Genomic DNA, 16,218 nt, shown 5'->3' on the forward strand with positions numbered 1-16,218 from the left:
ACAGAAATGATGTCATCTGGTCGGAGTTTTGCATAATCAGCTTACGATATACACGTGTTGAGAAAGAACATTTCGGGCAAATGAGCCAAGCCACCTTATAGCGCGCCACACAGCCACACACGAGATCACTGGAGACAAGATAACATGGCCAAAGACGCAGCCCAAGCCCATCCGTCAGTATCCATCAAGTGGGCAAGTAACGGTTCAAAAACTGTCAAACATGACCCATGTTGTTTTACAAGCGATAAATGTGTATGACTCTTTTGACTGCTATTCCAAATCTAACAAAGTTGAATATGATGCAAAAGTAAAAAGCGATAGCAAATGCAAGCGATGTGATAAGTGCCTTGTCATGCTGTCCCATGCGAGGAAACATGGCAATAAACTTCCGCCAGTTGAAGCGATTTGCATGACTGTGGATGAAACGTTGGATACCTCATGCGTCTTCATAAGAGGACTAGTGAAGCGGATGACAGCCCTCAAGTCACAGCCATGGAGTCAGGTGGCTGCGACGCTTTCCTCAAAACAAAAAAAAGAGCGACGGAAACTGCGCGCGATTTGGTCTTTGGGTAGAGCAACTTTCTAGGTTTTTCTCACGGCCCTCCCCCTCGACATTTTATTTTCCCACGCACGCACACACAAAAGTACATTTGCTCGTTCGCCGTCGTCGTCGTCGTCGTTGTTTCCCACGCCTTTTTGTTTACCCTTTCACAAACGAACGCTCATCGCGCGCATCCCTTCACTTGCAACGATAATGCAACCTTCTCGCATCTAACGCATTCGCCGCATCTTGTCTTCCCCCCACATAGTCTCTTTGATGTTTATCTAGTCTGCTCTCTATTTCTACTCTTAATTCTCATTACCTTTTACAATCATGTCCCCTTTCTTCGCTATCGCCACCAAGGGCCGGTTCTGAGCGCTCACACGCTTACGCTGCAACCCGCTTGTGCCGCAAACGCACGACCTCTCGTTCCCCCCCTTGGCCTAGAACTAACAACACGAATCACGCCTCGTTTACATAAATTCCCCGTTGCCCCATCCGCCACTTGGTACTTTTACCTCTTTGGAATCCCCGGTCCTCCGCTCTCGCTACCCTACTCCCCTGAAACGCTGAACGCATAAAATGGATGTACCTAGGAATGTGAACGCCGCACCGCCGGCGGCTGCAGAGCCGTTTTGGCAGCTGCAGCCGCAGACATGGAAACGTCAGTTCAACATGAGCGTACTGTCCAATACAACGGTCTATGATGAATCGTGCGGTATGATTTGATGGATTTTATATTATGAAATCATAGAGTCTCATGAGAGAAATGTTGTACACTTTTACAGTGCAAACGCAAAATGAATGTCCAGCGACACCCAAACCGATATCGCCTGCCGAGATATTTTCGCGCAAGGCGGATTTTGTTGAGAGTCTAGTAGGTTCGTATACCCCCCAAGGACTCGAAGACGCACAATCCAAGCAGACACTTCCTGGCGGTTCCAAATGGTGTATGGGATGCAAATAGAGAATCTCCCCCGTTTGACGTGTCAATTTGTCAGTCAGTCTTGGAAAGACATGAAATCGAACGTTGAGACAAGGGCGCGTAAAGAGTGCCCCTACCATGCCTAAGGCTGTAAACCTTAGCGATCGCCTCAAAAACGATCTATTTGGAAAATGGAGAAAAACAACGTTCGACTGTGGATGGTATGGATGGGGGAAAGTGGACGGTTTCCTAGAGTCTTGTCCACTGGAGTTTCCGCCATGAAAGCCTGATTCTGTCGACAGCTTTGGGACCATGTCAGACCAACTTTACCGTTAGATGGAACCGATGCTCATGCGATCTGTACTTTTCCTTTTCAGATACCGCGGTGAAGCTCCTCCAAATGTCGTGGAAAAATAACGCACAGCCCTCAAAGGCTCGACTGGTTCCCCTGAAGATTTTCATTGAGGAAATTTTGAAACGATCTCGTACCTCCTTCTCAACCCTGCAATTGTGTCTCTTGTATCTCGTGCGTTTCAAACACCATCTTCCCGCCTACACCCGTACTTTGGCTGCCGAAGCTGCGAGCGGCATCAGCACTGGACCAAAGAAGGCGCACCCTTCTTGCTGCTGCCGTCGCATGTTTCTTTCGGCCTTGATTGTCGCCGCAAAGTACGTGCAAGATCGGAATTACAGCAACAAGGCATGGTCGAAAATCAGTGGACTGCCCGTGGAAGAAATCACTTGCAATGAGCGAGAATTTCTGCGGTGCATCAACTGGAAACTATACGTTTCGTACCGTTCCTTTGTTACGTGGAGCACAATGCTTTTGAACGTTGCGCACCAAATTCGAATCGAAAAATTAGGACCTGATGCGACCGGAGGCGCCATGCTGGTCGTGGTTGGTAAAAACCCTGATGGTACAAATCGGTTCGCAGTTCACCGTGAAAGCAAAGTTTGCGAAAAGGAGGTTGCCGTGCAGCCCTTGGCCACAACGGATGTACCGCTTACTCCGCCCACCGAGCAAGATGTGCTTGTCGACACACAGGGACCCCAAATGTATCCCAGTACTGATCTTGGAGCGGGATGTTATTATCCGTCCCCCGAGACTGTTGCTGGCGATGAAATGGAAAGTTCCAATGTGAAAATTGCGGGCGTAAAGAGAAAGTTGGACGACGTTGGCAATGACGAGCAGGATATGGTTTTGAGAAGTGGGCAAGGCATGGAGAGTATGGTATGGTAAATGGACGCAGTATCGCTCGGCCTTCGTTCGAGTTGACTGAGCTACTCACGTATCCTACTACCGATCTGTACTGGAACTATATGTGCTACTTTCTCTCGATACTGCTATTACAGTCGCTTTCCCCTACTGGTGCCTTGTAGGTGGAATGAAGCCATGGGTTGGGTGTGCGGGCATACCTACGAGGTGTGATAATGTACAGTAGTCGTGTGAGGTGATGGTGGTTTGTGCACATGTGTGTGTGTACAGTCTCTTGTGCTGTGTGTGTCGTGTGTTTTGATGTGGGAGTGTTGGAGTTGCGGGTTTTGGCGAGTTGATGTGTGTGGGGTCGCAGGTGATGGTGAGAGGAATGTGGGGGGTGTGTGTGTGTGTGTGTGTGTGTGTGTGTGTGGTTTTCTTTTACCTCTTTGTTTCATTCTCTCTACACATTTTGATTCTGTCCTCTTGTTCTGTTGACTTGTGCGACGGTGTAATGGATGCTGATTGTGTTGCTCATGATTTGGGGTTCCATTTTTGGTTATTTATTGGAGGAGCGTTGAGTTGCGAGTTCCTTGCGCAGTGTGTCCCTTTTTTGAATTTGGGCAGATGGCAATAGATATTGAAGTTATTTCTCTGGCGCATTTTACTCACTATTGCAAAAACTGTTTCTCTATCTTCTGAAATCCCTACAGGCAAGCGGATCTTTTCAAGACGGTTATGCAGGAGGATTGCAAACTGGCAATGTTGGATGATATGAATATCAAGCTTAATAAATGTTGTGGGGATCGTTATGAGGGTATCAGATCCCAAAGACCCTCCGATATCTGGCTCAAGAAGCAAATAATAATAAAAAAAGAACACTTTAGAAAACAAAAAACAAACCGTTTTTTTTTGCACTGGGCTTCAACTTTACTTTGTCACACACGGTTACGCGCTGCAATCATGTCAGATTGGTTCCTCCCCAGCACCACGAGCTGGTTGCGTCAACCAATACTCCGCCTAGTAGGAACAATGACTTTGTAACATCCCACATTTGCAACGTCCTTTCTATTTTACTATTACCTTTTTTTTGTCAAGAACCCTACTCTTTGTTGGCTACTACAAGCTACCTTTTGCAGCGAGGCGGGTTATACTTGTCCTCGGTGCAAACAATTAGAGTTCGCATGACGCTTTTCCTTTTGTCTTGTCGTTGAGGTGCTGAGCAAAAAGTGAGTTTTTGTGTTCTGCAGTAATTGTGGTGTGTTAGGATTGTCCGTTGGGTGGATATTTTAGGTCGTTTGTGGGTTTGGAATTGGGACTCGTGGGAACATGCAATTGTGGATTTTGGCTATTGACGTGCTGGGTAATGCAGGGCGAGAAATGGGAAAATGCATGGTCGTCAACAGACTTGAAAAGAGTGTGGGAGGAATCTGTGTGTCTTTATTCGGCATATGGTTTCCAACTTGCTCAGCTGTCTTTTGGATACTAGGCACCTACGAATAGATCTCTCCTCTAGATCCGTCTCCACAATGTCGTCCGTAAAGGTACTGAAAGGAGCCCAGCGCTATGCCCACAAAAGAGTTGTACTTTTTACATGATCGACACTTAAGCCCCATTCTTTTGTCTACAAGGTGGTCGTCCGCGTTCGCCCGTTCAATTCCCGTGAACTCGCCAGAAGCTCAAGATGTATCGTTTCAATGACCGGTCCGACGGTTACCCTCAGCCGTCCCGCAATGATCACATCCTGTCCCGACCTCCGACCCGGATCCGGTAGTACGGAAGAAACTTCCAAGACATTTACCTATGATGATTGTTATTGGTCATTTGATGATCGTGATGGGCATTTTGCATCCCAGGAGACAGTCTATGAGGGAATTGGAAAAGAGTTGTTGGATCATGCTTTTGAGGGATACAATACTTGTATATTTGCGTAAGTTGGATCTTGTGCTGCATTTGTAATTTTCAATCAGGTTTGTTAAAGGGTACATTTAGGTACGGTCAAACCGGATCGGGAAAATCGTACTCCATGATGGGCTACAAGGAACAAACCGGCATCATCCCACGCGCATGTAACGAACTCTTTGCCCGCATCAAGGAAAACACTGATCCCAACCTCTCGTATGGAGTCGAAGTTAGTTATATGGAGATTTATAATGAGCGGGTTCGGGATCTGTTGATGCCCGGGAATAAGGGCAAGCTGAGAGTACGGGAGCATCCTTCCTTGGGCCCCTATGTGGAAGACTTGAGCAAATTGGTGGTTTCGACATTTGAGGATATCGTGATCTTGATGGATGAGGGAAATAAGGTTGGTTTGTACAGCTGGCCGTATCTGCTTGATCAGCAGTACCCACAGACCTTGGTTTTCCTCTTTTCTCTCTCCATGTAGGCCCGCACGGTCGCTTCAACAAATATGAACGCCACGTCAAGTAGAAGTCATGCGGTCTTTACCATCGTTCTCACTCAAAGCCTCCGGGAACCAATATCGGGAATAACATCGGAAAAGATTTCGCGAATATGCCTCATTGACCTCGCGGGTAGCGAACGCGCGGATGCAACGGGAGCAACGGGCCTGCGCTTGAAAGAGGGGGCAAATATCAACAAGTCGTTAACAACACTCGGCAAGGTTATATCTGCACTTGCTGATGCATCGTCTGCTGGTATGGGAAGGAGACAGTCAGAGTCATTTGAACTTCCTCCGATTCCGTCCAAGCGGTCAAGTCATCCAGTTAAAGGGAAAAATGGAGGAACATCAACACTCCCAGCTTACATACCATACCGAGATTCGGTGAGATTTCGCAACTAAACATTTCATCCTCGGCAAGCGTCCTCATTCATTTGCACAGGTACTGACATGGTTGCTCAAAGACTGTCTTGGCGGTAACTCCAAAACTGTCATGATCGCCGCCATCTCTCCTGCGGATGTGAACTATGAGGAAACACTTTCAACCCTCCGATACGCCGAGCGCGCGAAACGCATTGTAAACAAGGCTGTAGTAAATGAAGATCCCAACGGACGAGTCATGCGGGAACTGCAGGAAGAGGTTGCCGTTCTCAGAGCAAAGTTAGCAGTGTATGAACCGTCGGAAAGTGGGGGCGGACAGTCGGGCCCAGATACACGACGAGAGGAGACAAGCGGAAATCTGAAAGTAGAACCGGCAGACATGGCTGCATTGCGAGATGAATTGAAGGCTAGTGAAAAGCTCATGGCAGATATCACCCTCAGTTTCGAGGAGAAATTGGTACGTCTTTTCTAATGGCCGAAGCGGCGACATCGCGTGGCATTGACGATACATTTCACAGCGCAAAACCCAAGAGATCCAGCAGCTTCGGGAGAAAAATCTCGCCGAGCTCGGCATATCTCTAAATACAGACAAACCCGTCATTGGCGTCCAAGTTCCCAAGAATCAGCCACATCTTGTCAACCTCAACGAGGACCCCCTCATGTCTGAATGTCTCTTGTACCAACTTCCGCCGGGCGTTCATGTCGTTGGGGACGCGACAAGTGCCGATATACGATTGAGCGGTGAGAATATCTTGGACGAACATTGCACGTTCGTGACAGATGATAGTGGTATTGTGCGCGTTGAGCCGCGCAATGGAGCTTTGGTGTATGTCAACGGGGAACTTATTTCTGGACCAAAGGTTTGGTTTGATACGTTAGATCTGACATGTGCACATCATTTCTTACGTCATATCTGTACACAGCGTCTGCGATCTGGCTACCGAGTTATCCTGGGAAGTCATCACGTATTTCGATTTAACCACCCCGAAGAAGTCAGACGAGAACGCCAAAACAAAAAGCTGCGGACATTACCTCCTCTCGTCATCACTGGCGAATTCCCGTCCGGAAGATGGAGCGATCAAAGTTTATTCTCTCCACCATCTTCCTCTAGTGTATCTGAAAAGTCGGTCGTGTCTGGATTAGTAGATTGGAACTTTGCCCTGCGGGAACGTGATCTCGCATCACATGGACATGACACTGCGGATCCCAAGAGCCCTAGGAAAATTTTGACGGATGAGGCTTATGATACGTTTTCCGAGCACAGTAGCATGATGTCGCTGGGCCAGCAGCCTGTGACATTTATGAGCGAACCATTGGATTACCTCGGCGCCCCCAAGAGAATGGAAGAATTCTACCCGAGACGCTCCTTGGACGAGAGTACCCGGTTTTCGGTCGGGGATCAGCAACCGTATAAACGCCCAATGTCAATCAGAGGAGGTCGGCGATCCAGTTTTTCGGCTGGTGATGCGTCGGAGGCTGATCGTACCGAGCGCCTCCTTGAGGCCCAGCGAATGACGTATGAAGCGAGATTACGGCGTATGGCGAAAATTATTGGAAAAGGCGGATCAGGAGCCATCACAGAACGGCAAAGGCAGTTAGCGCGTGATGCTCTGACAATCTGGCGGCGCCGAGGTTATGTTCGTCTAGCAGAACAGCTTGCGGACGCACAATCGTGCCTAAAAGAAGTCAATGTTATTGCCCGCGAATTGGAAAAGGATGTGTTGTACCAATTTGTCTTGGTCGAGGGAGACGATTTGGGATCATTGTCATTTTGGGAGACCCCGATGGACACTGCCAAGAGTCCATTACCATCTGACATTGTGTCTAACAAGGACGCAACAATCTCTCACTCCTCTGCGCCTTGTCTCGCAATCAAAATTCTGGATGCCCGTCATAATTCCATATATTATTGGTCCTATCCGTCCCTCGTCAAACGGTTGGAAGCCATGCGTCTCGCCTACAACTACTCGGATCAGTCCAGCGCATATATCTCTCAACACCTGAACCAAGAAGAAGATATATTCTATGAAACAGTTCGCAGACCATGGTTCGATCTCATTGGGAATGCCTGGGTGTGCATGCGGAATCTCATGTGGGGTGTCACCAAATCTGTTCGATGTGACGTTGTAGATGAGGACGGTGTCACACGAGGATGGGTACAATTGGTTGTCACTTTTATCGGGAGTGAGAGGAACGAGTTGAATCAGTTTTCTGGGCCACGGGACGAGGATGCGGATCCGGATGTCAGGTTAGCGGAGGGCGATGGAGTCATGGATCCAAGTTCGTCCATGGTGTTTCATGAAGGTGGTGATTTGGTCTTTGAGGTGTCTATATTGGAGCTGGGGGGAATTTCAGAACAAGACTACTCTGAACTCCACGTCCAGTTTCGATCCAGTGCTTTTGGAGTCTGTCAACGGGATTCAGCACCTCTACTAGGCAGTACTGGTGATAGAATTTACGCTACAGATCCTGCGACCGATTTTGGGCAAGGACCCGTGCAATTCGATTTTAGTCAGACGGTACGGTTGACTGTGACTGCCACCGTCCGAGACGTAATTGCGAATGGTCTGGTACGATTTGAGATATTTGGACGTAGGCAGAGACATGTCCTGTCCATGATCGAACACGAGTTTGCAGAGGTGTCGAGAGTGCCTCCTTTGCCTGACCATCCTGACCTTCCCTCTACGCCAGTCAGGGAAACAGCACCACCGTCTCAAAGCCCAACCTCACCACTCTCTCCCTCCCGTCCTTCATTACAATCCAATACAGCCCAACGCCACGATATACTAGCCCAAATCCAAATCCTCGAATTCTCCCGCACCGCAGCCAATTTCAAACCCTGCCCTGTCGAATCAGCCTCCAATACCGACACTGGTACCTTTCTTCTCCGGCAAGGCCTCCAACGCCGTTTCGTGTTGGGTCTTTCCCATAATAGCGGAAAGGAATTTCCTTGGGAAAGAGTGAGTATGGTAAAGCTGGGCCGGGTTCGACTGATTCGTAAGGATGGTACCGTCGTCGCACCAGAGGGTGACGATGTTGCTCTCGAGGACGATATGATTCCTTTACGTATTCCTCGTAAACAAAATCTAACGTTCCAACGAGACGGGAGGAGTACGCTCTACCTCGAATGTAGTTGGGATAGTAGTCTCCACGAAAGTCCCTGGTTGAATATAATTACCGGACGCGATGAGAAGGTTGTCGTGAGAGTTGAATGGACGGTTGAGATGGGTCAAGTGGAGAGTGGTGTTGGACCGATGGGTTTCAGACAGGCTGAGCCTTTACGGTTCTGGATGGATGTGCAGGTTCAAATATTTGATCGGGTATGTGTTTTGTGATCTTTGCTAGTTTGTGTCATATCGACGTCTTTTCGTTGACTTTTTAATTGTGCTTGGCGAACTTTAGGATCAGAAATTCCGCTCCCCACCGAAATACCAAATAGCACATCTTCTTTCAAAACCCTCTCTCAGCAATCTAAGGGATACGCTAAGCGGACGACCATCCATACGCTACCTAGAATCCAGCTCAAACGTGTTTACAGTAACCATGCGCCCGGCCGCCTCCAGCAGTCCACAGCGTGCCCGAAAGGTCGCCAAAAGCAGTTACGTACGAGGCGAAGAATGTCTAGGTGGATGGAAACCACGTGGGGTCGACATGATTGTGGATTGGTGGAGAGCCAGGCGAAAGATTCAACGCAGGATGGAGGTTGAGAGATTTCGACAGGGTGTGTGGGATGAGGTTAGGGATACGTTACCGAGGCGGGATGGAGAAGAGACCAATAGGGTGGTTGCTGGTGGTAGGGCGTTAGAGATTTGGAGGCGAAGGGATGTGAGGGATTTGGAATTGGTGAGTTTGTGGAAAATGAGGCTTTACCCGGTGATGGTTGTTGACTTATCTCTTCTGTGGTTACTTAGGATCGTCTGCTTTTGGGTGACACTATCCAGAATCCTTCCATATGCACCCGACGTCCACCGCACTCGAACCTTCCCTGGATAACTGAAATCGCCACTGCGCAATGGTAAAACACTCTCAGCCTTTCATTTTATTGTTGTCCGTTTTCTCAACTCCCACTCGTGTACCTTAGCGGCCCCGTTGTCAAACGTGGGTACATGCGTTTACCAGAAAACGGCGTCCAGACCTGGCTTAAGCGGTGGTTCGTTATCCGTCGGCCCTACATGTTCATCTACTCGACCAGCGCCGAAAATGAATTGCTGTCAGTTATTGGACTGGAGGGTGTCGAGTTACGGTATTCCAAAGATTTGTGGAGTGTTTTACAGGTATGGCAAATATGTTTCTTGTCCCCAATCGAGCCCAGTTTGGTTTTAACAAGGCCGTTTTGCAATAATAGAAACCCAACGTCTTTGCCATGCACTGTCCATACCACTCCATACTCCTTCAACCCTCCAGTGAAGAAAGTATGAGAGCCTGGATCGATGCCATTGACCCTCTACACGTCGCTGTAGCCATGAGCCGGAAGGGACGGATTGAGATTGACGGGGATGGGGAAGAAGCCGTGTGAGAGGGATTCACGAACCTTTACCAGCCTGCCTGCCGAAAACGAATCTTGCGTGTCATGAGAGCGCTGTTGCTTTTACCAAGTTTTTTTTTTTTCTGTCGCTGCTTGCTTTTAATTTTTCTTTGATGTGCCTTGGAGTTTTCTTTTTTTTTAGCAGTTATTGGGGTGCACTGTAGCTTTATCTTGCTTATTCTATCGCATTTTTGTTTATTATTGGCTTTTTTTATTAGGAGGAGCGCCTTCTTCTCTCGATTCTATAAATCGCTTGTGAAAATAGTAATTTTCTATGTAAAAATATAGATCTCGTAGCTCTCATCTACTTGCTTTCGTATGAGAATATTTTGTGTTTTCTTGTAAATGGCTGATCTGATATTTGGATGATATGACGTGGATTGGAATAGTGTTTCTTATTCTACCGCATTTGTTTATTGTTGGCATGTTCAAGTGCCCCTTCTTCTCTCTATTCTATAAATCGCTTTTGATATTTGTAATTCTCTATGTAAAAATATAGATCTCGTAGCTCGCTTACGTATGTGAGTGTTTCTTTTTTCTTTTTGAATGTCGGATCTGATATTTGGATGATATGACGTGGGTTGTGGAAGGTGATGCAGTATGAGCATCAAAGTTCATTTGTGGATTGTTGCGTTCACAGTGAGTAGGGACATGTCATTGCCTTGAATCTCGACCCGGTTGTTTGGATATTCCATGTAGTCTGCGACTTTCCTGCTCATTATTCCGCTTCGTCACCTCATCATCGCTGCGTGCCCGTTAAACCGCTGTAATGCACAGTTCAAGGATCGATTATAAAACCTTACTTCGTACCCGCCTCGCCGAGAAACTTCCGAAATATCATCTCGAATACTCCCACGACGTAGACAAAAGCGATTACTTCAACCCCCAGTGGGAGTCGACATTGGAAATCGTATGCGAATGCGGACGAGTAGTGAAGAGGCTGCGGAGTGACCGGATGAGAAAGAAAAAAGAAGCAGATCATGACGTAGCGAGGGCGGCTATCGAGAATTGGGTTTTCATTGAGATGTTGGATCACCAGTGTTAGATCGCAAGTTGATCTGCAAAATGTATCCTACCAGAAGAGTTATCTTGCATGTGCGGGGGAAGGGAAAAGGCGAGGAATGTAGGAATTATCTGCGTTTGTTATTGTTATGCGAGTAAATATGCAGCAACTGTGATAATATTGTTGTGATGTCCAACGGTGGTTTGTTTATAACTGACTGTAAAATATGACATTAAGATGCGCAGCACAGCGCTGGCATTTGAATTGATGTTAAGAAAGTATAGACTGCTATAGAAGGCCAAGTTAACCCTGCGCAGCATAAATATGAGCGCTGTATGCGGGAAAAAGCAAGCGAGGAAAAAGAAACCACGTAGCACCAACAGCAAACTAATATTCTTTGATTTCGAAACTGTGCGTGAACATTCTACATACATTTACACTCTCCTAAAACCTCCCAACTTGCACACTCCTTACGAAGCGGATAGAACAAACTCCCTAAAGTAGGAACGCTGGGTCGTAGGAGTTGCCCAACTATTATCATTTCCACCAAAGAACGTTTCAAAATCAATTCCCTCAAATCCAATCTTTGGATCAGGAGTAAATACCGCCTTGGTGAATTCAATAACTTTCTTTCCGTTAGCGTAGACAGTCACTTTACCGTCCTTATTGGGTTTACCGTTCGTAAAACTGTTTAGTACAACTGTTTGGGAAACTGCTGTCCAGGATCCGGGGGTGAAGTGGTATGCGCCTCGGCCCATGGAGGCACCATATGTCGGGTTGCAAATAGTAACTGGCTTGACTTTGCAAAAGGAAGGGTCTTGGAGGTTACGGTCAACGTAAAGGTATATCTCGCCGAGTCCATTTTGGCGGAACATGAAGCGGGTGGAGAAGCAGTCAAGGGCTTTGTTACCCCCGCTGCAGCTGGGGTGTCCTCCTATTGAGATGACAAGATGTTAGAATGCAAGATACAGGGAGATGGGATTTTGCTGTTTATGGCAGTCTTACCGTAAAGACCCGGGAGTTTTCCGCCTTTGACAAAGTTAAAGCCTTTTGGGAATAACACTTGGTACGAAAGGCTAACGGACTTGGCGGTGGACAAGTCAATGGGTTTGGCATAGAATCCTGTTCCTCCTACAATTTTTCCTCCGGGATTACGGCTCCCTGTACAGCGGAAGCATTAGGTTATGAGCTCAAATGAAAACCTTGGAGAGTCTGAACCGGATGCTGACCAGCAGGATATGTCACCTCCAAGACAAGATCTTTAGATCCACCCGTCGGATCCACAACAGCGTCTCGATTCTGTTTTCCATAAGACTCTTTGATAATATTCCAGCTGTTGGCCCAGTTACCACCAAAATCTGGAGAAAACCAGGACTTTACGCCGCGTTTGCATGGTCCTGACTCGTCTGTAGTGCCATCAGCCGACACAATATCGAGAATACTATCGGGTAAGGGAATGCCTTGCATTTCTGAATCCAGGTTGTTGTCTGTGGGTTCGTTGTTCACATCTGCGCTTTCGGGTGCTGCGCCATAAAGTGTTGGAAGGGCGCTGAGGAAAGCCAGGAGAACCAGAAATGTTGTCATCATGGGCGTGTAGATCATCATATGGATATGCATTGGACTTCCGATATCAAGTTTTGAGTCTTTGGAAATCGCTTTAGAGAAACTCGACGATGACTTTTTCTTGTTCTCATAGTTTAGTGTCTGTACTTTTTGCTCGGAGAATATTCTGAGGATATCATGAGGATGATCGGATAGCATATCCCAAATGATTTCTTGTGACTTATTGTTTGGATGGTCTTTTGTCCCTTACCCTATCTAAATATAGTAGCATTTGAACATACATGCCCCACTTTTACAAATGGCAGTGTTGTAAGCAGCGTACGAGTCAAGGACCACTTTTGCAGTTAACAGCGACTTGAGGCCTTGTTCATCGTATCCTCGGACCACTGGTAGAACAGACGTCAAAGATGGCCAAATCGCTCGGGGAACGTCTTACCACTCTGAAAACAATATCCGTCAACAAATTCAACTCCCTTCGCCCTCCTCCAACTGTGGGCTCCTTTGACCGGCACTTTCACATTGACAAGCAGGCTCGATTTGCTACGCGGTTCTTTGAAGTCCTCGTTGGGATTGCTAGCTGGTACTTTATTGGAAAGTTGAAAGATCCCCTCATTGGGGATCACGATTTATGGCCGACGGTCAGATATACCTGGTTTTGTGCGGTGTTTAGTCCAATTGTCAGCGTGGCCTTAGTCGGACAGTGAGTATCTTTGAGTTGGACTTGTTTGTTCAAACATAGAATCTTAATCTATTATGCCTTTAGACACTTTATCTCCTGTCTCTCCAAGGCTTGGTCAAGCATCAAGGTCCTCATCCTCGAAATCATTGTCGACGTCTTCATCACCTTTGCGTGGCTCGTCTGCCTTATTACCCTGGGAAGCAAAATGTCGGGAGATTGCCCTCCTAACTCAAGTGACGAGTGCAACATGTTTAACTGGGTCCTTGCTTGGGGTAGTTTCAGCGTGCTGTTCTGGTTCGCATCTGTCGTATGGGACGTGAAGAGCTTGTTGAAGGGAGTATGGGGATGGGGTGGCGAACGGTTGAATGATACGGAGATGGATGCAGAAATTAGGAGAATGAGTCGGAATGCCGGAAGTGGGCGAAGGTGGCGGTAGAATGGGTAGCTGGGAAACAGTAGCAGGATCGTGGCATTCCGGGTTAAGCAGGCAGTAATAAAGGGAAGAATGTTTAAAAGTACTTGACATGTCTTTTTTCTTGTTCTTCTTGTCATTATAGAATGGACGATCAAAATGTTTTCAGTTTGGCAGATCCAGCGTAGTCGTCTGGGCGTGTGCCTCTGTAGCAGAGTGCCTGTGTATGGTACCAATGGGTGTAGCAAGTAATACTGGGGAGATTGAAAGGATAGCTGTGAAAAATAACCATTCCAACTTGGATATGTATGACATAGGCGAATTTTGAACGACCATTAATGAACACGGGCTGTCTTTAAGCTTTTCAAAAAACATGCTGAAGGCATATGTATATTCACGAATGAAATACCGGTAATTCTTTGAAGCAGTCTTAGTTACAGTCGAGAGTCTGAAGGATCGCAAGCAGCAGTCCTTGCCTCACAGTACAGCAGGCGAATCGGCACAACACACGAACGTCCGCTATATCGGCATAGACATACTTACAAAATGGATGCCTATTTATGTGGGTATCATGTTGTCAAAGAAGGAGTCTGAACGTCAAGAAAAATCTAGGCCCGACAGGAATATATCCGCGATCACCTTCCCACATGTCTGTCATGCACTGAAATGGTTCATGATGGGCAGTAGAGCGCATGTTTTGCGTGACTTGCCTATATGCAGGAACCAAGCGCGGGAAAGACTTATAGTATGGTAGAGTCTATGCGGGCTAAATGCCGCTTGATATCAGGGGAAAGACACAAGCGGAAACTCAGCATAGCATCGTGAATGTAAAAGACGCACCTAATGGCGGTTGTTCATCTCCTCTAAATACGTGATGAAACCCTACGATTGATTTGCATGTCCATTCATTGGAGGCAACCTAAAATCATTGCTAAAAATGTATAGAGTTCCGCCAGATGGAGCTATAGATTCTCGCAATGGATGGGTCACTGCCCATACGATATGATGCTGAGAAGACCATTTCCGATGCACGTTGAATTACCCTGAGTCTGCAAAGTGAGCAAAGGGAAAGACGACAAAACTTTAATCAAGCTCCATTCGGGTTCCCATTTGCCATTAATGAGTTGAGAAAGAAACAGATGGGGGTGAATTAAGAAATCTAAAAGGCTTATCTTGATCATATCTTCTCGCATGCTTCACTAATAGCCGCGCCATTAATTAACGTCCGCCGATTGATTTTGTGTTTTACTATTACTTGGCACTGGTTGAGCACAAGTGTCCAGTTGCCAGCTATCATAGTCATCTCCACTCTCCTCCGCCAGTAGAAATCAACCACTGCCGTAGCTTATCTGGCTCCGTCGTTCCTATCGGGAGAGGAGCAGACTCAAGCAACCAGCTAGCATTGAATCGCGCTTCCTTTTACCAGTAGTTATTCAGAACCATCGCAACCGTACCCTAGTTATTTATTATGCAGGGATTAGTCCAATATTAATTATAATTATATTTCATGTAACTTGATATATTACTACTTTATAGATTATAGGCTAAACACTTGATTAATTACTCTTAAAAGATCAGGAAGTCCATCCAGCCATCAAGGACTGTAAGTTCCTCCGCGAATGGAAATCCACGTCCAATGCAACCGTCCGGCTCCCAGTTCCCATCGGACGAGCTGCACAATCCCGCAGCACGCCGTCATTCACCCCAACTCCTTCAAGTTAACTTCTAGAGTCATTACAGGTATCTTGCCACTGAGAGGAAACTTGCAAGCAAGCATGGTCCGTCACCTAATAATACCAACCTCGTTCTAACGCCTTCGCAGACGTATATCCTTAATCAAACGGGACGACCTCAAAGAGAATAGCATTACGTCTGGAAGAATTTCGAGACTTTCATGTAGCATGATAACAGCTACGATAACAGATACCACTAATAATGAGAGTAGATTCGATATCCGATACGACAAGATTGGCTTGGAAATGCTGCGACCGCACAGTACATCAATCCAATATTGCTTAAGATCCACAAACCAGAAGAATCTTCCATATCAAATTCCAGCTGCCCGCCTCATGCATTTGTCTTGTCTCCCAGTTCAATGTTACAGCGTGTGTTGAAGCTTATGTCTTCACCCTTTGGTCAGCGATCATCCCTACTGCAACATTCCCAATAGCCAATCGTTAATGTTAGAAAGATCGGTGCAAAGGGACATTTCCGCCGTCAATTTTGACCAGCCACAAGTGTGACGAATCTGGGGCTCTTACTAACCCGAGAGCATTGTCAAATCTGTTTCTCATGTGGCAGCTTGGCCGAACGATCTGGCCACCTCGAACATATTTGTCGAATCCAATGTCGCCTTAAAACAGCTCGCGCAGAAGGATGTCACATACCGGGCGCTAGTGTTTAATCCTCATTTGCTACTTGAATTCAACGATATGGTTCGTGTTTTACCCTTGGCTTTAGACTTTATATCGACTACGCCAGACTACGCACTTGCACAAGACAGACATCGATGAAGAATAGTTACGTGGAACCGAACATTGATCATTGTCAAAAGGCAGCAGTCAATCAAAAGTTTAATTGCTTGACAATGCAG

The 16,218-nt window shown here is 46.8% G+C and overlaps 4 protein-coding genes across 5 annotated transcripts; 3 read left to right on the plus strand and 1 right to left on the minus strand.

Annotated features, from left to right (window-relative positions):
* The first annotated feature begins 538 nt into the window (after nt 1-538).
* Nucleotides 539-3,369, plus strand: SPPG_07743 (uncharacterized protein). Its single transcript, XM_016755901.1, has 3 exons — nt 539-1,259; nt 1,330-1,422; nt 1,844-3,369. The coding sequence occupies exons 1-3, from the start codon at nt 1,124-1,126 to the stop codon at nt 2,704-2,706; spliced, it is 1,092 nt and encodes a 363-aa protein (XP_016604957.1). The 5' UTR covers nt 539-1,123; the 3' UTR covers nt 2,707-3,369.
* Nucleotides 3,370-3,643: 274 nt separating this feature from the next.
* On the plus strand, nt 3,644-10,270 carry SPPG_07744 (the record flags this gene model as incomplete). Of its 2 annotated transcripts, none has more annotated exons than XM_016755902.1 (11): nt 3,644-3,890; nt 4,151-4,205; nt 4,293-4,591; nt 4,654-4,966; nt 5,048-5,446; nt 5,505-5,900; nt 5,962-6,303; nt 6,367-8,763; nt 8,846-9,286; nt 9,355-9,717; nt 9,789-10,270. In XM_016755902.1, 9 exons carry the CDS (start codon nt 4,191-4,193, stop codon nt 9,460-9,462), a joined length of 4,710 nt encoding a protein of 1,569 aa, XP_016604958.1. In that variant the 3' UTR covers nt 9,463-9,717; nt 9,789-10,270. The 2 variants fall into 2 exon arrangements, with proteins under 2 accessions (XP_016604958.1, XP_016604959.1); XM_016755903.1 differs by lacking the exon at nt 3,644-3,890 and having other exon boundaries at nt 4,191-4,205; nt 9,355-9,458; nt 9,525-9,717.
* A 1,068-nt stretch (nt 10,271-11,338) lies between these two features.
* On the minus strand, nt 11,339-12,686 carry SPPG_07745 (alginate lyase 2). The gene is made up of 3 exons (XM_016755904.1): nt 12,201-12,686; nt 11,977-12,132; nt 11,339-11,905 (listed from the first exon to the last, which is right to left on the minus strand). The coding sequence occupies exons 1-3, from the start codon at nt 12,586-12,588 to the stop codon at nt 11,442-11,444; spliced, it is 1,008 nt and encodes a 335-aa protein (XP_016604960.1). The 5' UTR covers nt 12,589-12,686; the 3' UTR covers nt 11,339-11,441.
* SPPG_07746 (uncharacterized protein) lies at nt 12,680-13,926 on the plus strand. The gene is made up of 2 exons (XM_016755905.1): nt 12,680-13,234; nt 13,298-13,926. The coding sequence occupies exons 1-2, from the start codon at nt 12,942-12,944 to the stop codon at nt 13,647-13,649; spliced, it is 645 nt and encodes a 214-aa protein (XP_016604961.1). The 5' UTR covers nt 12,680-12,941; the 3' UTR covers nt 13,650-13,926.
* The last annotated feature ends 2,292 nt before the right edge of the window (nt 13,927-16,218 follow it).

This window comes from Spizellomyces punctatus (genome assembly GCF_000182565.1).
Source record: "Spizellomyces punctatus DAOM BR117 chromosome Unknown supercont1.17, whole genome shotgun sequence".
Lineage (NCBI taxonomy): Eukaryota > Fungi > Chytridiomycota > Chytridiomycetes > Spizellomycetales > Spizellomycetaceae > Spizellomyces > Spizellomyces punctatus.